The sequence below is a fragment of the Monodelphis domestica genome, chromosome 4 (assembly GCF_027887165.1).
Source record: "Monodelphis domestica isolate mMonDom1 chromosome 4, mMonDom1.pri, whole genome shotgun sequence".
NCBI lineage: Eukaryota > Metazoa > Chordata > Mammalia > Didelphimorphia > Didelphidae > Monodelphis > Monodelphis domestica.
This window is the reverse complement of record NC_077230.1, coordinates 31,016,276-31,040,972: the sequence shown is the minus strand read 5'-3', so window position 1 is coordinate 31,040,972 and position 24,697 is coordinate 31,016,276. Positions and strand designations below refer to the sequence as shown.

Sequence of the window (24,697 nt, the reverse complement as noted above, 5' to 3'; positions counted from 1 at the left end):
GAGATCTTATAAGGCATAGTGCAAACCATGTAAAAGTATATTTGAATATTTTTTCTCCTAGATGAATGATATGCTATCATTAGAATTCCATCCCACTGTTTATCTACAAAAGATAAGCACAGTAAGAAAAGAAACACAGTGTGAGGTATTAATAAAAGCACAGTAATAAAAATAATACAGTGTAAGCTAGTTGTCATGTAAGCTTTTATGTAAGCTAAACAATGAAAAATGCTCACTGAGAAATATTTTTAGTGGTCATTTTAAAATATATATGTACAGATAACTCTTATCAGAATATTGATTAGGATCCTCCAAGAGGAGGTCATGGAAAGTTCTGATCTATTCTAGTGCTGGGAATACACCCATTTAAAAGACTATGAATCCATTGATGAACTGCATCCATTCATACATACATACATACATACACACACACAACAGAACCTTAGATTCAAACAAAGATATAAATTAGATTATTGTAGGTTACATTTTTATTGGGTTTAAGGATTGTTAAGTGCTTTACATTAATTATCTCATTTGATCACTACAATGATCCATCAAGTCAAGCACTGGATTACCCCTACTTTACAGATGTCTCTGAGACTCAGAGAGATTAAGTAATTTGCCCATCGTCACACAGAAGAAAACTGCCAAAGAGCATGATGTAAATCCAAATCTCCCTGACCATATGTTTATCTTTATGTTCTGTGATTTCTCACCTTTTGGGGAGTTATGGATCCCTTCTCAGAATATTAAAATCATTAAATAACATAAAATTACAAAGGAATCCACTATATCAAAATAAGCATTTTTCCTTGTTCAGACATCCCTTAAAATCTATCTATCCAGGTTAAGAGCCTTTGCTCTATTCATACAGTATCATGCTGCCTCAGGGTAAGAATTGTCTCAATAAAGGAAATAATTTTCTTTCATGAGAATAAAAAATTACCTTACAAGATAAATTTTTATTTCTATTGTAGTTTTTCTACTAGATTATTAGCCAGGACATTAAGTGCTGGGACTATCTTATCCTTCTTTTTAAATCTGTAATGCTAGTGACATTTAATTACTTAATAAATACTTTTAGACTCACGAATGAGTTCTAATACTACAGATGACTTTGCACATTCTTATGCAGGGAAAGACTTATTTTTGTGCATTTAAGTACATTAAAATTGATTATGGGTTTTATAAATTAGTGCCACATAACTTATGGAAGGAGATACTATTGGAACATATATACAAGATGGTAACAGAACTGGAAATCATTCCATAATCAACTGGAAGGACATGGGATTGTCAAGTCTGAAGAAAAGATGATTTGGGAGGAACATGAGAGATATCTTCAAGTATTTGAAGGACTTGTGCAGAAAAAGCTTTACATTTGTTCTTATTTTGAGAAGGCAGTAGGAAAGAAGAAGAACATTTAAATAGTATCTTTTTACTATTTTGACTTCTATTGAACCTTTAGAAAGATGGATTTTCTTTTGAGTTAAAGATAACTTTGAGGAAAGAAAACCATATAGATTGGAGGAAAAGATCTATTTTAATTTAAAATGCTAATTCACTTATTCATTAAAATGAAAGAAAAAGTAGCTATTTGGGGCCTATATCAGTTTAAGTTTTTTGTTCACCAAGTCATAGATTCCAAATTAATCACTTAATATCTGTTAATTCTTTAATTTACATCAAACCATCATAAAATAGATTCAAGTCCATAACAATCTTATAGATTCCTATGATGTTTCTAAAAATAAAGTATTTATGAAAATGAGGAAGATGAGGAATAATGTTTGACAGCTTGGGGGAGAGAATAAAAATGCCTTTTTGAAGAAATTTTAGAAAAGTTAGGAAGGCAAATTATGATGAGAAATTCTCAAATGAGTAAGTGTGAATTCCAAAAATGCCCCCACATTTAAAGTCCTAGTGGAAAACGACTCTCCCTTTATCATCCTTTTAATTTTGTTCATCTCAAATACTGAGCCTAATTAAGTTTTCAAATCAATATCAATTTCAGAATCAGGATAATAGGGAATAACATATATGAAGAGACATTTAGAGGAAAATTACCCATTAAGTAAATCTCTTACTCAGTAAATTTTCTATAACATCTCCAACAGATAACTATCCATGTTCTGCTAAAATAACTTCAGAAAAAGGAACTTATTGAGGTTACTCCCTCATGGAAGAATGCTTTCCACTTATTAATGGAGAGTCCTACTCATGATAAAAAAACAGCTTTAAGGTGAGACGAAACAATGATTTTAATACATACCCATTGACTATATTATGATGTTCTAAGTTCCCTTTGAGGAAGTTAGGTGGCTCAATGGATACTATGTTGGTCCTGAAGTCAGGAAGATCTGAGTTCAAATCAGCTTTGCTAGTTGTATAACTTTGGGCAAGTCACTGAACCTCTATTTGCCTTAATTTATTGGAGAAAGATGGCAAAACACTCCAGTGTATCTTTGCCAAAAAAGCCCATGGACAGTATTGGTGTGCTCTGGTCTAAGGGGTCACAAAGAGTCAGATATGACCAAACAAGTTCCTTTCAGAATGTTCTCCAGGTTTCAACTTATTCAAATATTTTCCAGAGGAAATGATATCCAGCCTTCATTACCATCCTATTACTAAATTTCAGTTTGCTAATGTCCTTTTTTAAATATAGCATCCCACATTTGAATATACTATTCCATACAAGAGCTACTCATTGGTAGAACACTATTTCCCTGGATAGAGATACTATACCTCCATAAATATAATTTATGTGTGTGTTAGATTTTTTGACAGGTACAATACTTTGTTATCTGAAATTAAATTTCTTGTCAACTAAAACCCCCTCAATTTTCCCCTACATATGTTTATAAATTACCAAGAGAGACATGATGGTATAATGGATAAGAGACACAGACACAGAATTAGGGAGTCCTGAGATCAATTTCTGCCTTAGGCAAGTTACTTAACCTGTCCATGTCCTCAGGCAATTTTCTAGCTATAAATTGCAAATCAGGTCCCTATCTGGAAAGACAGAGAAAGTTCCTCTTTGGGCACTCCATAAAACTAAACCCAATCCTCCCCCTAAACTTCTTTATTATTTTATTTAGTATATTAGATTATAGCAACTAAGTACTCCATGACCTTCACAAGACCAAGGTAGGACAATTGGCTCCTTGAAGGTGAGACTTTAACTTTTAGTAAAGAAGTCCCTACAGCTACAAAGGCAGCCAGGCAGTAAAAACTGTGAGGCTCATAGCATCAAATGTTAGAGCTGCAAGGGAGTGATGGCAATTTAGAAGAGAAAAATCCTTCCTCTCCTGCCCATCTAAGCTATTAGCCTATTCTTAGGTGATTTTGGGGATAAAGACAATATAGCATACTTAACCTGGATAGAAATAGGAGCAGGAATCGGAAAAATCTGAGTTCAAATCCTACCTCTAGCTATTACCAGCTGCATGACTTTGGACAAGTCACTTATTCTCTGTGCCTCAGTTTTTGAATCTGTAAAATAGTGGTGTAGCAATAGCATCTAACTTCCATAATGGTTGGGATCAAATGACATGTTCGTAAAGCACTTTGCAAACACTTAAGAACTATATAAATGTTAGCTATTATTATATTAATTACATTATTTTAATTATATGCTACATTTATATTGCATTATTATCTTTCAAAAATTAATACTAACAGTAGAAAATATCATGAATCATAATATGACATTTCTTAGAAGAAGTAATTATAAATGAATATACATATAAATTTTTTAACAAAGAAAAAATGTTTATTGAATGCAAATAGTTTCATCCTAATATGAATACTGAACTCTTTTAGATATGTTTCTCCATGACAGGAAGAACATTGACAATGAATTTCTAGAGTCAAATATAGTGTCAGTTAGCTTTAGCAGGGATCCTTAAGCTTCTTTGCGTCATAGATCCCTGTTATTGTTTGGAAGTTTGGAAAAGGATCTATAACTTCTCAGGGTGATATCTTGACTCCTGCATACATTTAAGAAGAGCAGGGTTGGACAATGTAAAAATGGAGATTTTGGACCCTAGACTTCATTTCCCAGAAGTCCTTGGTATTTCCCAGAATTCCCTATAATCTCACCTGAGTCTCCATGTTGGCGAGATCATAATTGGTATTTAACTGGTAGTAATGCCTCCCACACACTCTTCTCTTCTTTTGCAAAGATGTAGCAATTACAGTGGTAAGCTAAGTGTGGGGACTTTAAATGGGCTAATCAGCCATGGGCACGTGGTTTTTATTTTGTATCTTCTTTATTCCTTGACTTTTAATGATCCTTAATAAACCTCATAAAATATAATATTTTTATTATTAGAGATATAATTTAATTTTTACAACAGTGTCACTCTCTCTTCCAGAGTCACCGAAATCTAGTGGCAGGACAAAAGTGAGGATGAGTAGAGATGGCCCAAAAGGTAGCTGATGATCTTATTTTCTTTAATGTCTGACCAAGCTCTAAACATTCCCCACAACCTGCTTCAGCCACCTTCATGGCCTGTTCTCATTCACTCATTCTGCCAGAGGAAGTCTTCTCACGATTGGGATAGTGATCCTCCTAAGCCACTGACAGGGCTGCTGGTTGCCATCAACCTCCTTTAGCCAGCCTGCTGAGAGGGTTAATTCTACAGCTTCTTCTTGGAGCCTCACCTGAGAGTTGGGTGGCAGGTGGCCCTCAAAGATGGATGAGTGTCCCTAAAAGGGCTTGGAGAGCCCTCACACTGGAGATGCTATTTCTCCCAGAAATTTCGCCCATTGGCCCCTGTAACAATCTGGTGAAATCTGTGGACCCCTTCTTAAAATAATGCTTGCTGCCTAAAATAAAATACATTTGATAGCAAAGAAAACCAATTATATTAAAATAAAGGTATATTTTTCTTGGTCCACAGATTGCCTGGGGGTCTTGGATCCTAACTTAAGGACCTCCTCAGAGGATCAATAATTACTATGAGACATGGCAATATTCATATAATGGCATTCCATAGCAATGCTAAAACAAGACATGAACTATGAAACTCTTTCACATTTAAATGTAAACTGTTAAGTTAAATTCTAAAAGGTATTTTTAAGTTACAGCATGTTTAATGTTTTCCAGTTCTTAACAATATTTTGTCTCAATAGTATCAGTTACTTAATTAACCTTCCTCTAAATTTTCTAAGTCATCAAGAAAATAGATGTATCATAAAAGGCAGAAAAATAGAAAAAAAATAAGCCAGTTACAGAGGGAAAAGAGGGATATGGTTTCACTGTGGGCTGCATTAACTGCTCTACTGGAGCAAAGTAATTAATTTTCCTTCATTGCACTACAATCAGCAAGCCTGATCTGAGGGGTGGGGAGCTGAGGAAAGAAGAAAAGAAAGTCAGTGGTTTTTTAAAAGCTTAAAACCTTGATCCCCTTGAATCATTCGGGTACAGTAACTAACTAGAAAAAGGCCAGTCATTTATGGATATGTTGTGATTGTTGCTTTTTTCTCTCATTTTACACACTTTCGTTAAGGACTAGTTAACAGAATCAATGACACCTTAGGAACACCTTTATATTCAATAACTACAATTGAATTTGATTTTCCATAAAAAATGAGTAAGATGCCTCAATAGTAGCTTGGTGAATTCTTCTTTGACCAAGAAGAGAATGGTCAATTGGATGCTTATTTTAAAATCAAATTATTTTTTTCAAATACCTGGAATTTTAATGCTAAGAAAGGCATTTGGGTCAGTTACATTTCAGCAATTTAGATACACACTTTCCCATTCAGTGGCAAACCAAATTACTGTGAAGCACTACCTTTCTCCAGATCAATTGAGGACGCCAAACCCAAAGGAATTGTTTAGTGGTTCTTTTTAAAAAGTATAGTCAAATATGATTAATGGAGAGCATTATGGGGAAGATATAGATTACCAGAGCCAGAGTTAGTGTACTCACTCATTTTACTTAGGCTATTCCATAATATACTTCCTTTTGACATTATAAAGCTTTCTCTTATTCACTTCACTCAACTTGGAAAAAAGAATTCATGGGCTACATGTGATCTCGTTCACTAGTTATCAGTGATTTCAGGCAGTAGCCAGATTCTTTGACATGGAGAACATGAACACACAAATAAATTAACAAAGACTGTGACTACACACACATCAAGCATAACCAAGCAGATGGTGCTCTTGGCCTCCACCCATATTTTCCCATCTTGGTATTTAGAGTTTACATGGACCAAAGAATAAAATAATGAACCACCCTAAGAGATTGTAGTGTGCCCTGTAGACATGGTGACAGAGGTTCATGGAACTGACTGACAATAAATCAATCAGCTATCCAATCCTGTTAAGTGCCTACTAAGTGTCAGGCAACATTTTAGGTATTAGACTTCGAAAAGCAAAATGAAATCGACCTTTGTACTAGATGATATTTTAGGGTATATGTCCCTTGCATGTTTCTTCCACACCTTTTGATAATTGACACATACACCCCCATAACTGAACATTGCATTCTGAGCTAAACTTGATATTTTTTAATACTTACTTCAGGGGGGATTATATTTTAATTTAAAATCTAAGAATTTTTGAGGTTTTTTTTTGAGATTGTATTTTTTATAAAAATCCAAGAATTTTGAATTTTGTTTAAGATTTTACTGTTATAAAAAATCAAAGATTTTGATTCTGTTCGAGAAAAGATCTTCAAGAAAGAAGCTTGAAACTTTTATATCCAGAGAATGAACTGTTGCAGAAAGATGCCGAAAACCTACACTTCATCAAGAAGATCAAGAATGAACTTTGGATATGATTGATTGGACTGAACTTTTGATTGAACATTTATTGTAATTGTACACATTTATGCCAAAAGGGACTGCCCCTAATTTGGCTTTCTGTCAATGCGCCTAGCAAAACATTGGTTTTGCTTTCTTTTCTTTTTCATCTCTCACTATTCTAATTTCTCTTAGAAAATTGAATATTGTGTATATCTATAGTTAGAAGTGCATTTAGAACTACAAAATGATTATGTTAAATGATCAATGGGGAGACTAGTCTCCCCATGATCATCAGGGGGGATTGTAAACCTTAAAATTTCTTAGACTTATGAATGTTGGAAATTTCCCCATTGGGAAATCTCATACTGGAAAAAATTTCCTACTGATAGTAAGAACTCTATTGGAATGTGAACCCCCCTTGGCATGGGAGGATCCTTCTCCTCCCTACCCAAGACTACTTTAGGACAGAAACCTTTTGCTAAACAATGGAAAGGGCTTTGACCTATGCTTAAGCATAGAACAGGAAGTTCTTTGAGTCATGATTGATTTTAGAATTGATACAATAGAGATACTTGGAATGACAGAACCAGGTCTTGGAACTTACAATCTCCACCCTACTCAGTCCTAACAGGATTTAGGAAGGGCTGCAGCATAGATCAAAATTTAATTATTTGAGAATATGACCTTCAATAGACATGTGCAAAGGGGGGCAGACCTCTGGGCAGTCCTGGGTTAAGCTAGAGCCACCATTGGCACAGGAGAGACATGGTCAGTGATTGGTAGATGTGAGAACTGAGGGGAGGCAACTTAGATGGTTTCCTTAAAGATAGCAGGGTCTGAGGACAGGGGGAGGTTCGAGAGGTTTTGCTCTGAGAGGTTGTGCTCTGAGAAGCTTGCTCTGAAGGAGGCTGGAGGTGGAGGCCCCTGAGACTGTTTCTCCATTTTGGTAACATGAGTGATAGGGACTGATCTCTTTTCTTTGCCTCAGCTATCTAAGGGCTTGGGCCTTTTGGCCCAGCCTAAACAGAGGGGGTATTTAAGCCCTATTCCTTTCTCTCTAATACGTTTCTTCCATAATTAAAAACTCCATAAAAGGTTGACTGCTGACTTGAGTTTTCATTTAGGAATTACATAGCTGAATTCCTTGGCGACCTTAAATTAATATATATCAGTCTTTTAAAGTGCTTTCCTTGTCACATAACCAAACAAACCAACTACACTTTTAAATATCTGGATTTAAATACATGGAGCAGAGCAGCTAGATGGCACAGTACACAGAGGGTCCCACCTAGAAGGCTGAGAGTTGTCTCAGTTTCCTTAACTGTAGAATGGGCACAATAATAGCTATCTTGCAAAGCTAAATGTGCTTATCAGATTCTAACTGATTTCGTTTTGATGACCCAGATGTAGCTATTTGGGGGTTACCAGGTACTTGTAGACATGTAGACATCTCTTAAGTAATGAAAAGGTAGACATATCCCCACAGGAACTGAACCATGCCAAGAAAACTGCCAATGCAAAGGGCAAGATGGACATCATGGGGAATCTGGAAGGTCACACGCAAGCTCTGGGTCATGAAACAACCCATTTATTGAATAAGTAGTCCTTCTTTGTTGCATTCCTGAGTCTTTTCCATGCTGCACTAGAGAGATAAGTGGAAAGTAGAGGAAGAAGAGAGAAGTACCAGTGGTGCTTCTAGTAACTGCGATTGCCCAGAGAATGAGAGAGTTCTTCCTCCTCCTAGTGTTCCAAATCTCATGTGTAGGAGCTTTAGAGTTCTTGGATATAGTCCATACCATGCCTATGCATATATAATATTTTGCATAGTTTGGACATCCTAGTTTTTGATAGTCTACCTTTCCAGATATCCCTAATAACCTTCCTTAAAAACTCCAGTCAGATTAGTCACTAGACAAAGCACATTCTTTCCTCTAAACTCTTGTTCATCTTTTCCTCTTGCCTGGAATGTCTTTCCCTTCCTGACAATTGACATAAGTCTTACTGTAAATATCTACTGAATAAAGGGGAGGGGGAAAACACGAAATGAGAATAACATGAGAATAAGAGCATTCTCTATTTATCTTGATCAGTCCTGAAGCATCTAGCAATGCTATATGTTCACTACAATTTGTTGAAAGAATTGATACAGAAATTCCATTAGACTGTGAGCTCCTTGAGGGCAAGAACTGTTTCTGCCTTTTTTTGGTCATCCCAGCACTTAGCACAGTAAGGCACATAGTGGATACTTATTACTCAATAATTTCCTACTTCTCTATTCAAAGCCCATTTTATTATTTGGCCAAAACAGTGTGTCCATTCCTGTTTTTTTATTTTTATTTATATATTTATATATATATATAAATATAAAATATATTTATTATTCCTGCTTTGCTACTGTGCTTCTTTCCCTTTCTTGCATTTCCTCTGTTCTACCTATTAAATTTTTGTTCATCTTTCAAGGCTAAGTTCAAACTTTTCTATTAAAGAATCTCTTAATTTCAACAATCTGTGGCCTCACTCGGCTTTTGAGATACACTGTAATCATTAACTTTAAAGCTGAAAGAACCCCTGGGGTTCCAAAATATTAATTCAAGCTCCCCATATTTTATTTTGCTCCTACTTCAGGTACCAATCACCTTAGATTCCAGATTTTCTCATCAAGAACCCCAGAAAACATGTAATACGGTGATAAAGCATAGGCCTTTGCACAGGTTTTCTCCTTCTTCTGGTACACTCTCCTTCTTGGTCCCTTCAGTGCTAAGCCCAAGTGGCACTCTTTACAAGTGGCTTTTTATGATCCCCCTTAGCTCCACATCTTAATCCCACAAAATTATTTGATATTCATTCTGTGTATACCTTATGTTCTCTTAGCCCCAATAGAATTGAAGCTCCATCAGAGCAAGGTTATTCCTTTCTTGTTTTTATATCTATAGCAATTAGCACATTGCTTGGAACTTGGTGAGTGCTTAATAAAAAGCTTGTTGAATTGAATCAAATCATATTGAATTCTTAGATTTACACAGTAATTGTAACATCTATATTCCAGCTTAACCAAACATCTGCACTCAAAGAGAAATTAAGGTGAAGAGACTATCTTTCACTGTTAAAGTAATATATCCACCAAACTGTTATAGCCTCAGCTTATTCATTTCTCTTTGTACACAATAGTGACACAAACCTCAGAAGTCAATGGGGCTAATGACATGCAAATTGTAAAATTTCATCTTACTGTTTAGAAAAGTTGGAATTTCTGAAGACAGACATGTGAGTATGCAGAATTCAGATTTATTAGTAGCTCATTTGTTTAGGATAGATGCCAGGGTGACCCAAGAAAGAAACTCAGGCTGGTCCATGAAGCGTAACTCAAATGGACTTTATTAACTCACTAAACAGTGGCCCACCTAAAGGAGAAAGTGAAATATAGAACTGAGGAGCAATCAAAGATGTGAACTCAGAAGGTAGGTGGTATATCAATCTGAATCATAAAGTACTTCAGAGGCAAAAGAAGAAATGATATATGTATTGAAGAGCTGACTGAAGAAGATATGCATTTAAGTTTCCATAAGGATTTCATACCAGTTTTCAAAACACATGCCGGTTAGTAAATTTTGAAGAGGGAGAAGGAAGAAATGGCCCAGTCTGAAGTATTATTCAATTTAGGTAGCCATAGTAAAGATTCACATGGTAAAATGACAATATCTATAGGTGGTTAGGTTACTTTTCCTAGTCGTTTTTGTAACTTGGGAGGGTTTAATTCAAGGGATAAGTGTCATATCTAGAAATAACTAATATAAAAGTGAAAGGCACAAAAATATTTTATTAAATATAAATGTGTCTGTCTTACAATTATATGTATGAGAGGTCCCTACTGTCTCAAGGGATGAGAACTATTAAAGTTACTATGAGAGGGAAATTAAAATGGACAGATGTCAACATGAGAGCAATGAGACATTACTGGTTATTTGTGCTTCCTAACATAGCAGATCACAAGATGGATAGATGACTCAGTCAAAAAACAAAAACCTAGTTTGTAAAGAATATGAATTGCTATAAGCATATCATCTTCAATTTCATCACACATCAATCCATCCCAAGAGTAATAAACACATTTATCCTTATATCTAAAAATGATGAAAGCTGCAGTCACACATCTTCTCTCACATTCATCCCTTCTTTACTCTTCTCACTTCCATTACCCTATTTCCGCTTTTATCACCTCATTCCTGGGCTATTAGTCCAAGCATGGTCTTCAATTTATCCTGCCCACTCCTCCACATTTATCATCCTTAAGGCAATAATTTGATAACATCATATCAATGCAAAAACATTTTATAATAAATTCATTCAACAAAGCTGCATTAAATACCTACTATGTGCAGTTTATACAAAGCACTGGGAGAGATGAGACATAAAATTAAGCAAGAAATGGTTTCTGATCTTGATGGCCTTCTAATCTAATTGAGTTAAAAGATTTTGTTTTTGGAGATAAGGGATATAGAAGTCATTTACTTTTCTGGAACTTGGTTCCCTTATATATAAAGTATGAGATTAGATTGGATGACCAATAAAGTCATTTCTAACAGGAAATCTGTGATTCTATTATGACAATATAGGCAAACATAGAAACTTAAAAAAAAAACATTCTTGTGATTTCATTGTTATAAAAAAGTCCAAGTCAGTAAATTCCCTCTACCAATGCAGATTGTTTTCCATTTTATAGTCTTATGCCTCAGGTATTACAACATTAAATAACTTGTCCAGGGTTATACAACCAGAATGCATTAGAGATGGGACCAGCTTTCTATTTATTATGGCATTCCTGTCATATACACAGATTACTGTTTTAAGAGCATTAAAAATAATACAAATGCCCAGTGAGTTGATGAGGAAGAGATCACCTTTATGGAACCCCTCTGCTTGCCAAATAAAATCCAAATGCATTCAAGGCCTGCCCAAACCTAGCCCCTGGCTTCATTTCCAAAAGTATCTTGTACTACTTTCCCAAACAGATCCTTTGTTCTAGTCAATATGAATTTCTTAAGAATGTGCTTTGCTTTCTTAACTACTCCTGGATGCTCATGCCATTTCTTTCCTTTTTTTTTAAAATCACTTTTAATTTTGTCAATGTATGTTTTTACAGCACATACATTTACAAAATATTCCTTCTTTGTGAGAGGTTTCTTATAACAAAATAAAACAGGTAAGAAAAGATAATAATACAGTGATCTCATCTGAAAGTGCATACATCATCTCTTATCTATAGCACTCTACCTCTCTATTTTTTTTCTTTTTTTTTTCTTTTTCAGGGAAACTTACTTTGAAACTTACAACACTAGTACACAGAGCTCAAATTTCACACATTTAACTTCTGGTTTTTTAAAAATAAACAAATCTGAAATGAAATTAAGTATCACCTTCACAAAAACAAAAAAATTATAGAGGGGAACTTAACAGGTAATTAAAAAAAAAGTAAAAACACTTTGTTTCCTTTTTCGTAGTCTCTAGTAGTAAAGAACAAGTTCCATTTGCTTTGTGTTTTTTGAAAGGGGGTTTTGGCCCAGAAACTTAAGTTTTTCTCTTTAATATCTGCTTCTGTCTCCTCCTCTATCAGATCGACTTCCTCTGCGGCCACCTCTTGGGGCTCTGAGGCTTGAGCTGCTATAGGAATCACGGGGAGGAGGGTATCCCCTATCCATAGAAGGGGGGAGCCCTCTATCTTGTCGGCCAACACGATCTCCTCGACCACTTGAGTAGATATCACTTCTGCTGCTCGAATAACTTTCTCTGCTTCCACCGTACTCCTCTCTGCTGTAATCGTCGTAGCGACCACTTCCACCATAAGATGGCGGAGGCCCTCTGGCAGGCGGAGCACTGCCATAACTCTCATAGGAATCTCGGTAGGATCCTCCACTGGGGTGATCCGAATAGTCTCTCTCACGACCACCATAGCCATCACGATCACTGTAGCCTCTAAACTGATAGTCATCCCGTGAACTGGAATGGCCGTAATCACGGTACGCATAATCTCTCGGAGGTGGTGCGTAATCTCTGTTGTCTCGAGAACTTCGATAATCTCTGCTCGAGTAACCGTCCTTAGTGTTATACCCTTCGTCTCTGGGTGACATATAAACATCTCTTCGCGACGGCATCGGGTCCCTTCGGGGCGGGCCTCCATAGTTGTCTCTCCCACGTGATACTGGAGCTCTTCCTCCCATTCCACTACTGCTGCGCACTGGCCCTGAGGGGGCCGATCTTTTCGGTGGAGGGCCCCCACCACTACGTGCCGGTGGGCCTCTTTTAACTGGCAGAGGTCCCCTGGAAGACCCCATGTTGAAATTGGGAGAATAGCCACTATCGTCCATATGCCCTGCCCGTGATGGTGGCCCCCTGGTTCCGCCGCCACTTCCTCCTTCTCGAAGGCCTCTAGGAGGGCCTCTACCTCTCGGTGGCGGTGGTGGCCCCCGCCTACCACCGCTCTTGAATGTCGGCTTCGTGGCTTGTTCAACTTTAATGGATTTTCCATCGAGAAGCTTCCCGTTCATGTCTCTGGCAGCATCCTTAGCATCTGCCGGACTTTCAAAAGTGATAAAAGCAAACCCTCTGGATTTCCTGGTTTCTCGGTCCTTCATCAGAAGTACCTCCACTATTCGCCCATATTTCCCAAATACGGCTTCAAGAGCCTTCTCGTTTGTCTCTATATTGAGGCCCCCTACGAACAGTTTCCCTGGACGATCCGCTTCAGCCATTCCGATTTTGTTATAATCCGACTGGGAGGGGGAGTGAGGCGAAAGCCTCCCGCTGGGCACCTCCAACGCACCAATTAAGCAAGGAGGGGCAATGAGGGCGCCGCCCGGCTCTCTGGCTCCTTCTGGCTCAACCCACTTCGGCTTCCCTCTGCCGCCACCACGTGTTCTAAGCTGGTCTTTGTACCTCTGTATTTCTAAGTGGATAGGAATGTATCTTCTCTACCTCATTAAAAAAATAAAATAAAATAAAGTTCTTACAACAAATACGCAAAGTCAAGCAAAACAATTTCCCTAGTGTCTGAACACAGAGAATTCATCACCTAAAAACCATTACTAATTTGTTTTTTAATTTTAAAATATTTTTTATTTCCCTTTTATTTGTTTTGTAATGGACAGTGTGTTTTATTATTAGTCTTCTAGAGTCATTATTATTGTTCTTACAACTTTCAAAATTGTTTTTATATTATTATCATTGGATAAATTTTTCTTCTGATTCTGTTCATTTCAGTCTTTATCAGGCATAAAGTTCTTTATTTTTATAATGTTGACATTATAAAAAATATTTTAGCCTTACAATGCCCTCCCTCTTCATCTCTACTTACTGAAATCACCATCCTAAAAAGCTCAGCTAAAATGTGTTCTTCTCTAACCATCTGGATTATAAATAAATTGTCCCTTTTCTAATTGTATATATATCATATATACCTATATACACACATAGATATGAAATTATGTATATATCATATATATTTTTGCCATTCTTCTGAGATGTTGATTTATATTAGAGCCAGTGTGTCATGTCTTGTCTCTCCTTACAAGACCATAATATTCCTTAGTTGATGGTCATATTTAATTTATTTTTCCATCAATACTAGCAAAGATACTTGCATATATTAGTGATTTAATAAAAAATTAATGAATGAATGATACATGCCCAAAGAGCATGTTGAATAATATTCAATATATGAGAGTTTAGAATGGAAAGGCATTTTGCTAAGGGCAACAATTCTAATCCTTTTGTTTTTAAAATGAGGAAAAAGAAGCCTTATATTGTTAAGTGACTTTCCCATGATCTAATTGTTAAGCCAATGGCATATCAAGGTCTAAAAATTAGCTTTCTATATGCTATTTTGATACTGTTTTTTTATATCATGCCTCCTACTAAATTATTTATTATAAATTATTGCATCAAGCCTCCTACTAAATTCTTTACTCTTTGGAATAATGCAGACTTTACCACAGTCAGGTTTTAGCACAGAAACAAATGTTACTTATGAATGTTTAGATTTTAATTTAGGTTTAACTAGAAGTAATATTCAAGTGTTACCCATATTTGACTACCATGCTGATGAAAACTCACCTGAGTAATATTACTACCACTTCTCAGGATTTGTCAGAGAATTCATTAAAATTTATCTATGGCTTACCGTGCTTAAGGAACTCTGCAAATCCATTAGCTTTTCTATTTCTTGGGGAAAGAACTCACCCTTTTTTTTTGGAGAACTGACCTGCAAACATGAGCCTGAATGAGAAAATATGATCATATCCGCATAGCTCATCACCAGCAATTAGGCAGAAAACAACAGATCAGTAGTTTCATCATTGTCTGTATATGACAAGCTATTCAAGTAAAATAATCATATTTTTCAATCTAATGCCATCACTTAATGTTAATTCATTAGCATTTGTGGAACCAGTTATATAACTACCACTCATATTAATCTTCTTGAATTCATGTAGTAGGCCTGTCAGTCTGAGTTTATAAATTAATAAGAACAAATATTGTATATCATAAACAATTATTTTTATATCCCTCTCTATTTCTAAGTGGAAAATCCCAAAGATATTTTTTTTTGTAATATGATCATTATATCACCCTTAACATTAAAGGGAAGACAGAACAACATTATCAATTTCACTTAAATTTGAAACCATGATTAAAAAACAATTTATATTTGACCTTGGGCATCAAAATAATATATCATTAAAAATTGTAGCCAACTTTAGACACAAAAATACTCTTGTTTTTTTTTTGGTAGATACATACGTGAGGATTAATTCTGGCACTTGTCAGACTATGATGAATTACTACCAGACTAATACTTGTCATTACACTGATGACTGATTATGTGTTAAACTGCACCAAAGGAGAAAGGTGATGAACACCCTACAAAACAAAGAATTAAAAATCACAACAGTGAAGGTGGTTCTAAGTCCAGGGGTTATTTATGTAACTTTTTATTGTCTAATCTGTATTTTTAAAATTCTGTATCTATTTGATTTACAATTCTCATTATTTATATAAAACACAGAGCTATAAGTTGTCAGAGTTTGAAGGGTTCATCTAGTATCAAACCTCTTACTTTAGGTAATTTATAAGCACTAGGAATTCAGTCACAAAAATCTGTCCCCATGCAACTTTGATCTTTTGTTCCTACTTCTGTCTTTTCGACCAAAAAAAGAAATAGAGAGTCCTTTCCCCATGACAATCTTGAAGATAATGTTCATATTTCCTCAGATATTCCCTTATTCAGATTAAACACCACCAATTACATTAAAAGACCCTTGTATCATATATGGCATAGTCTCAAGGCCCACAATATTTTATCTGCTCTCCTCTAGAGATTCTCTGGATTATCAAAATGACATTATTCAAAACATTACCAAAATGTCCCTAAAATAACCATAGCCAGGTATATACTATCAACTCCCATATTTTGATCTTTGGCTTTTGAATTTTGGTTTTCTTGAGTCAGCCTAAATTTTAATTAGCTTTTTGGGAGGAAGCATGTCTTCACAATGTTGACTCACACTAAGGTTTTCAGTCCACTAAAATCTCCATATATTTCCGCCCTCTACAAAATTAATGTCTAGTCATGTTTCATCCATATTTTACTTGAGAAGCTCATTCCTTGAATACAAGTGAAGGACTTTAGAGTTAAATGAAGTCCCATGTAATGAGAATCAGTCTGATACTCTAGACTGTCAAAATGTTTTAGGGACTAAGCATGTCATTTGAATTGATAGTATCATCTTCTGATTAAATAAGCATGAATGACATTGTACCTTCAGCCAATTTCATGGTAAAATGTGAAAGAAAACAAAGGTAATGACAGATTTGGTGGTCAGTACATTGTGCTTATCTAAGTATGTTTTCATCCACTTCAGATTTTTTCATCTCATTTACAAGAAAAAATATGAGAAATTTGTGTGACCTTTTCTATTCTCCACATTTTTTCTGAAATCATTGATGGTTCATCAATGTTAATCATCAATTCATCTAATACCTTGGCATATATTTCATGGAGTTAGGTAACTTAAAAGTTCTCACTCTTCCTCGCCTCTATATTTGATCACTTTCCAAGTCTTGCCAATTTTAGGTCCACAACATGAATCACAGCTCTTTCCTCCTCTTCCCTCCCTTCACTTACATTTATTACTGTAATAACCTCTTAATTTGTCTCCCTGCCTCAATTTTCTTAGATTTCCAAACCCCTCTCTCCCACAGAGCTGCTAAAGTAATAGGCCAAAGTTAGGGCCTCACCATATCACTTCGCTGAGGACAATTTCCAGTGAATCCCTATTACTTTGGGATTAAATATTAAGTCCTTTCTTTGTCATTTATTGCCTTACACAATTTATCTGGAAACTATCTTTCCATGCTTCATTATAAATAATTTGTATTCACTTGCTATTCCATCCATGAAAATAAAATTCTTATTCAACATACAAGACATTCTGTCTCCCATTTCCTTGACTTCACAGAATGTTTCTATACCTGTCATTGCTCCCATCTTTTACCATTAGAATCTATTTATATAAAAGCTTATCAAAATGCCACTTCCTACACGAGACCTCAAAGCCATGTAATTCAAGCCCTTTAACAATTGGGAAATTGAGGTACATTGTGAATAAATGAATTCCCAAGGTTATCTACCAGTGAGCTTCAGTAGCAAAATGTTAACTCAGGTCTTATAATTCTAGAGATAATAACTATTTGATAATGCTTGCTGATTCTAATTTATCATATTGCCTAAAAATTTTAAGCTAATAAATGCTTTCCTTATATATCTACCACAACAGTATCCCTAGACAAATCCTCCCTTTCCTCCTCCTCACAATTGTTTCTCCTTGTTTCTTTCAAATTTTCTTCTTCAGAGTTTTGCATCCTTCCTGGGTTTACTTGGACACTAAGCTTTATGCCATGAAATTTTAGTTATCCTTTCTCTGAATCTCATGTTCCTTCTAGCCAATAAACTACAATATATCTAAATAAATTCTGTTTCTCCTTCCATTAATCATTTTCCCTTTAGATTCCCAGATCAGGTTGAAACAGCCAGCTTTCAAGCTGAGGCTACTGCAGGGCATAGGTTTGGGGAGGGGAAGGGGACTATGCTATTAAACTGAGCTGGGACCCTTTGTCTTTCCTTAAAATCTTAAAAGGATTAAGGGCAGGGCTGCTCAGCTACAGTGAACTCTGACCCATGTGAAAGTATACTGGACCAGGGATTTGGCTGGGGGGGGGGGGGGTGCTGCCATCTTCCTGGTTCATGCAAAGCTGAAGTCTCTAAGTCCACTTCCTCTTCTGAAATATTCAGCAATGGAGACTTCCAGGAGAGGTCCAAGGAATGCAATTAGAAAGAGGACACATCTCCCTTTAAAGGAGAGAATCAAGACTTAGTGGGGGTCTTTTCACTCAGGAGGCCAGTGAAAGATCCATTCTTGGTGAATCAAACTGCATGCCCTTATTAAATGCTTTTCTGGGGAAATGGCCTCATATTCTTTATTGGTTAAAAATCCAGACATTATCATTCATGATCTCCTACGTGCTTTATCTAGTTCATTCTTTTTTATTAGGTATTTACTCTTCCAGACCCATGTTCCCATTCTACATGCCTTACACAAATCTACAAAGTCTCAGTGCCAAATTTTCTCTAAATATTAATGAATCAAGGAAAGGCAATCAGCATGTATTGAGTACTTACTATTTGCAAGGCGCTTTGGAAGAAAACAAGCAAAATGTCTTTAGCACCCCTGAGGGAGGAGGGGAATTTTGACCCCTCCCCAATCAATTGTTGCATATCACAAGTTGTTAATGAGGTGTTAAATTAACTGTAACAGATGTGTCCCTGATCCCTTTATGAGGAATGAACACCTTTCTGATTAAGTCAAGAAGAGAACAACAAGATTGCCTGAGCAAGCAAATTAGCCACACCTTTGCAGCTTTAAATGGCTAATCCCAGGATGAATTTCAGCAGCAGTTCCAGTTTGAGAATTCCAGGCATTGCAAGCTGGAAACTGCCTGAGAAAGAAAATCCTTTGACAAGGGGATGGGGAGGGAGAAAGAGGGAATTTCCCTTTCCTCACAAATTTTTAGTAATGTGGTTTTGAAGGGGAGATGCTGGATCAGTAGCAGAATTTGCATGACTGCATCCAGCAGGGAACAGAATTACACACTCTAGAGAAATAGAGATGCAGAGAAACAGTCACCAGAGGGAAGAGACAGCTTTAAAAATAATAATGAAAACAAAAAAACAAAAAAATCCCCCCAAAACCTAGCCCTGGAAATCAAGAGTCGTGTCATGGATAGGAGAAGGCACTGGGAAGACAGATGAACAAGGCACACAGCAGAGATGATGAGCCCTAGGGTACCCCTGGGGTCCAGGAGGACTCTAGAAAGAGAGAAAGTACTCCAGGTCCTGCAGGACCAGGCATTGTAAACTGTCTTTTCTACATGGACATATTGTACATCTGCCTTACCACCATTTTGAAGCCAATCTTCACAGTGACACAGTGTATATTTGCGGGAATGTATGCTCCAGGTTTAGGGGGAAATATTTTGCAACAATTGTTTTTGCTCCAACTGAATAAATCCCTTTGGCAGTAACTAATTACCACTACTTGTTGATTGTTCATGAGAAGCACCTCAGTGGGGGCTCAGTAGCTTAGGAGCAAATATCCCCAGGATTACCTCCAGAACCTGAGATAGCAGATGCTCTCCGATTACATAACTCCAGAGTTTGAGTCAGAGCTGGGTGAGCAACCTAAAACGGGTGCTGCATACTCAAAGACTGTAAAGAACTAGTAACTGTAGACACTGTTCTTGCAAAATGAGATTTCCCCAAGTTGAATTCGCCCCACTTGATGACTATATCCACCAGCTATAACTGCTAATTTATTTTTTAAACTTTCCGTGGTGACTTAAAGAATTTTTAAATAAAATTTTAAAGTGATGATTTTCCTGAAGACAGTTTGCAACACTGGGTGAGAATGTGGGGGAAAATCTTAAATTCTCTTAGGTTAGCAGAGCTTGCCAAATCATTCCTCTGATCCAGTTCAAACTATCCACAGCATCTTTAATACATACCATTAAACAAAAGTACTTCACATTATGGGAATAGTAATAGGATTAAATTCACCTGGCATAAACCCAAGAGCAACGATCTGAACATTAAAATAAAATAGACTTATCATGAATTAATAATATCATATTAAGCACAGCTCAAGGCATCTAGAAAGTTGGGACTTTTTTTTTCTCTTTTACATGTGTATGTATGCCCAGCTCACTCTTCAAAGTAAGCAGCACTACTGATGAACAATATAAAAAAGAGATTGAGAAAGCAAGAAAATTATCCATCTCCTAGTGAGTTGGCAAAAGGTTTCTTAATGTAATCTCCTTTGGAAATTCCTTTTCATCTCAGCTCATCTCAATTTTTCAAGTTAATTCTGCATGAGAAAACATGGAAAGATTTTCATCATTCTCAGTTACTATGATTAAATATTTCATTTTAAGTACTTTGCTTTGATGAAATACCTGAATTTAAGGATAGACAACACCATGCTAAAGAACCTTAACTGTTATCCTTTGTTTCTAAATCATTCTGCCAAATTCTCTTTATTGCAATTCACTCATACCACAGAATAACAAGCATTTAGAATTGGAAGAGTCTGTCTAAGGCAATGCCCTCATTTTATAAGTGATGAAAGAAAATCTAAACCAGAACAATTGTGAGAGGACTTTAAGGATAGATAACTTGAGAATAACAGAATTAGGTCTCTTGCTCATTGGGGCAGCAGACTTCCTATTCTCCTATATAGTTAACATTTATATATACCTTAAGGTGGCAAGGTACTTTGGGTTATCTCATTTGATCTTTACAACAACCTTGTGGGGCTTATATTTCATATATGATGAAACTGAGACTGAGAAAGATTTAGTGACCTGTCCAGGGTCAATCAGCTAGTGTTTGAGGCAGGACTGGAATGCAGATCTTTCTGGTTCTAAAGTCAGTGCTATACCTTTTCTGGTACTCAGCTACTTCTATCTCAAAAATTTTTTCCTAACTATTTTCTGTGAAAGTTATGTTACCTCAGGGCAAACTGACTCCAATATAGAGAAGTTTATGAACTCTCTGTAACTCTACACACATGCACATATGAATATATGCCATGTAAAACTTTAAAGGTGCTGAAGGTCTGACAGAAGTATAACACAACTCCAATTTATGTGAATGATATACATGAATAATTCATTCTATTGCCTGCAACAATGAAAGAACTTAGAAAACATGAATTATTTCTGAATGTCATTCACTTAATGGTAACGTTAAAATAAATCTAGCTGACATATTAGGGTGTGTTCATAATTCTTCTATTGAAGAGTGGTTGGGGGCTAGTCTCAAAGGGAGGAAGACATGGGTTAATGACCTGCCTCAGACACATATTGTCTATAATGCCTAGAAAGTCACTAAACTCTGCTCTAGGTGACTCTGATTCTGAGGTTCGGAACCTAGAGTCTAAGAAGTTTTAAACACAATCTAGATGAAAATGGATAAAAATATAGAGACCAAAAGTGTTTTGTTTTTATTTGTTTAAAAAACTTACCTTCCATCTTAGAATCAATACTATGTATTGGCAGAAGAGTAGTAGGGGCTAGTCAAGGAAGGGTTAAATGACCTCCTACAGCTAGGAGTATCTGAACCCAGGACATTCAGTATCCATATCTGGATATCTATCCATTGGACCACCAATCTGAAGACTGAATCTCTGTTTCCTCAATCATTTCGTCTTTTATCCATCACATACCAAAGAGAAGGCATTTCAATAGCCTTTAAAACTTGTTCAATTGAATTTTAAAAATCCTTCAGCTAAAAGTTGTGGGGAGGAAGATAATGCTACGATCAAAGCCAAGGTCTCTCCTCTTGAGGAGAGCAATGTATAAGGAGTATTCTGAAATGGACATGTGTAGGCAAAAACTTTGGTGCCATCAGAGGTTCCATTATTGAACACGGTCCATTGTAGAGACCTTTAGAGTTGCTAGCGTAACCATAAGAGTGGCAAGGTTAACGGAGTAGCATCCTTGAGATATATGCATCCAGCCAGACTGTATGTCCTGGAAAACCCTGCTAGATCTATGGAGATTGCAGGTTGGCAGCCTTCATCCAGCAGAAGCTGAGCTGATGAGTTGACATAGCAGGTAAGAGGTTCAACTGCCCTAGCCCAGAAGGATATTCACCAATCCGGCTGATCCCTGCACACTGCAAAGAGCCAGACTCTATGAAAAACTGAGTAACTTATCAATGAATGACATACAGTCTGTGGAAATTGTAAGAGTACTCCATAAAGGAGAAATGGATTTTATGCACCAGGATTCAGGAGGGACCCCCTCAGCCATATACGTTGTTATGTGCTCCTGTTTTATTATTTTTTTCTTTCTTGTAAATTTATTTGCTTTATATAAGCAGTATGCATATATTGTCTAGTTTGTTATCTATGTTTAGTTTCTTGTAAGCTATGTGCACTTAATCTTGCTGTTTTGCATAGCCTAAAAATGTTATTATTGCTTAAGTATATTTCAGCAAGGATTGAACTGATTATCTAGCAAGGAAGGACCACAAGTCATTAGAAACCTTGGGAGTTCTATTTCTTCCCAACCCAGATAGAGGGGCGGCTATCTCAGGATCAGAACAGAAAGCTAGTTTTTTATACTATGGTGGGAGCTTAAATCTTCTGGAGAGAGGAGAATGTTAATGACCAGATTTGATTAGGAACTGTGCCACATGGACTTTTCCCAAGATTCTTTATTACAAGGCTCTGGAGAAGGCATTCAAAAATGGAAAGAAGAATCTTCCCCTCACTCCAGCCTACTAAAGAGAGAATAGAGTCCCAGAATTTTGGAATATGGACTATCCCAAATACTTCAGTTGATAGGAAAGCAAATATTAAATTAAGGGAAGAGTGCAAGGTTGGGGTTCCATTGATAATCCCCATAATCAAGTAATTATCTTTGTTAGGTGAGAACAATTCTTAATTAAATCTATCAATAATTGCCAAGTGGGAACAAGTATAGCACACCTCATTAAATCAATCAAATTATTAGCCAGTAACCAGATGAAGATTCCTAGGGTCTGGTCATGGAGACATCTGATGTTTCATTGTCCAAAAGTTTTTAGTAATCTGAATTTTGCTTCAATACAGAGTACAAAAAATTAACCAGAGATAGATATGAATATAAATAAAGCCAGAAGGACCAACTTTTGCCTTTAATATTGGGAATTTCCTCACTGGAGGCTCACAGTAATGCATTTTAAGTGCTAACATTTCACCCAAAGTCCATAAAGCCACAAAGGGGAGAACAAATGAACCTTAGGGTTGATTATGTTATTCCCATAAACAACCAGCTAATTATTGTGAAACAAACATTTTTAGAGGTATTCAAATAATTTAACGAACAAGCTTTAGTTATAAATACCAACTGTATGCCATTTGCCCTGCTTGGTTCTGGTGATTAAAAATCAAAAATGAAATAATCTCTCCCCTCAATGAACTTGCATTCTGTAGGGGGATATATCATATCCATATATAAATGTATAAAAGGGAAATATGTGGAATCTGTAAGGGGAGGAATGCTCTATCAGGCAATGCTACCTTTGTGTTATGATTCTGAATTCATTACTTACTATGGATTTAGGGCAAAAGGCCTATAACAGTGGTGTCATATTCCAATGGAAATAAACCACTCACGGCTAAATATTGAGCAAGAAGTCCACAAATTAGCATTACTAATGTTGTACTGTATTTTTATTAATTTCGTTAGATATTTCCCATTTTATTTTAATCTGTTTCAAGCTACATTTGGGTGTTTTGCACAGTGTCAAGACCCAGAAGCACATTTGATACCTCTAGTCTATCATACACTTCCAAAACCGCATTTCTTATGTTTCTTTATCCATATTAATATTCCCCAAAATTCACCTACATAATATTCCCCAACATAAAGCTCTCATTGTTTGTGGATTCCTCTGCATTAATGTAACTAATTGACTCACAATATTTGTGTTTCAGAAATCTCACTTTGGGCTAACTAGCAGTTCTTTAGCTGGTATCTAATATATTTTCCTATACCTGTACCAGTCACCCAAAACCAATATGATCAAGGGCTGATGGTGTGTTCAGTGTTACAGAAATATTTGAGGGCCATTTAAGCAAATCCAGAGATTTAGGAGTGGAAAATAATTGAGGAAAAATTAAAGGGTCTCTCCTAAATTAGATGAAGTCTGCATGCAATATAGGGTAATGCAACTTGTTTCATCTAATGCCCTCTTCCTTCTCACTCTAGTCTTTTTCTCATTTACTATAATGGTGTCCCAGGATGTTTTATTTATTCAAAAGGGGAAATGAGGCAGAACTTGGGATGATGATTGACAACTATAGTGTATCGTTGCTACCCCAGCAAAGTGTATAAGATCTGGGAGCTGTAAGGATAATTTTAGGGTTGTGATCTAATCTAAATTATTTTTGGTCACCAGGGAATATCCCAAATAAAATGCCCAAGTCAGTTGTTTTTTTTTTTTTAATTTATGGTGGTTTAATCAATATAGAGGGAAGGAATTAAGGAGAAGGGAGAGGGAAAGGGTATAGGATTTTTCCCACCTGACCTGTGCCAAGGGGAGTTCAATGTCCTCCACCACGAGGTCCCTGAAGAAGATTAGTGGCGTTTTAAGAGGCTAGTGTTTGGAAAGTAGAAGAGAAAGAATCAGCCTAAACTCCGAGAGAGCTCAAGTAAGATACCTCACCTGAACTAGGCGACTCAGCTTCCTCCAGTATGGTATCAAGGAAAATTCACTGCTAAACCTGGATGCTCAGAATGCTGCCACCAGCCACCTCTCTGCCACCAAAGAGGACAGAGA

The 24,697-nt window shown here is 36.4% G+C and overlaps 2 protein-coding genes across 9 annotated transcripts in view; both read right to left on the bottom strand.

Annotated features, from left to right (window-relative positions):
• DMD (dystrophin) overlaps window positions 1–24,697 on the bottom strand; it is a 2,399,796-nt gene that overhangs the window by 1,785,155 nt on the left and 589,944 nt on the right. The gene's annotated exons all lie outside the window — the stretch shown is intronic.
• Window positions 11,076–13,857, bottom strand: LOC100018457 (RNA-binding motif protein, X chromosome-like). 2 transcript variants are annotated; one of them, XM_016422608.2, is made up of 2 exons: window positions 13,269–13,857; window positions 11,076–12,958 (listed from the first exon to the last, which is right to left on the bottom strand). In XM_016422608.2, exons 1-2 carry the CDS (start codon window positions 13,506–13,508, stop codon window positions 12,221–12,223), a joined length of 978 nt encoding a protein of 325 aa, XP_016278094.1. In that variant the 5' UTR covers window positions 13,509–13,857; the 3' UTR covers window positions 11,076–12,220. The 2 variants fall into 2 exon arrangements, with proteins under 2 accessions (XP_016278094.1, XP_001367196.1); XM_001367159.4 differs by having other exon boundaries at window positions 12,195–13,851.

Coding starts and splice junctions, on each gene's coding strand:
- LOC100018457 (XM_001367159.4), bottom strand. CDS start 13,508: ATGGCTGAAGCGGATCGTCCAGGGAAACTGTTCGTAGGGGGCCTCAAT.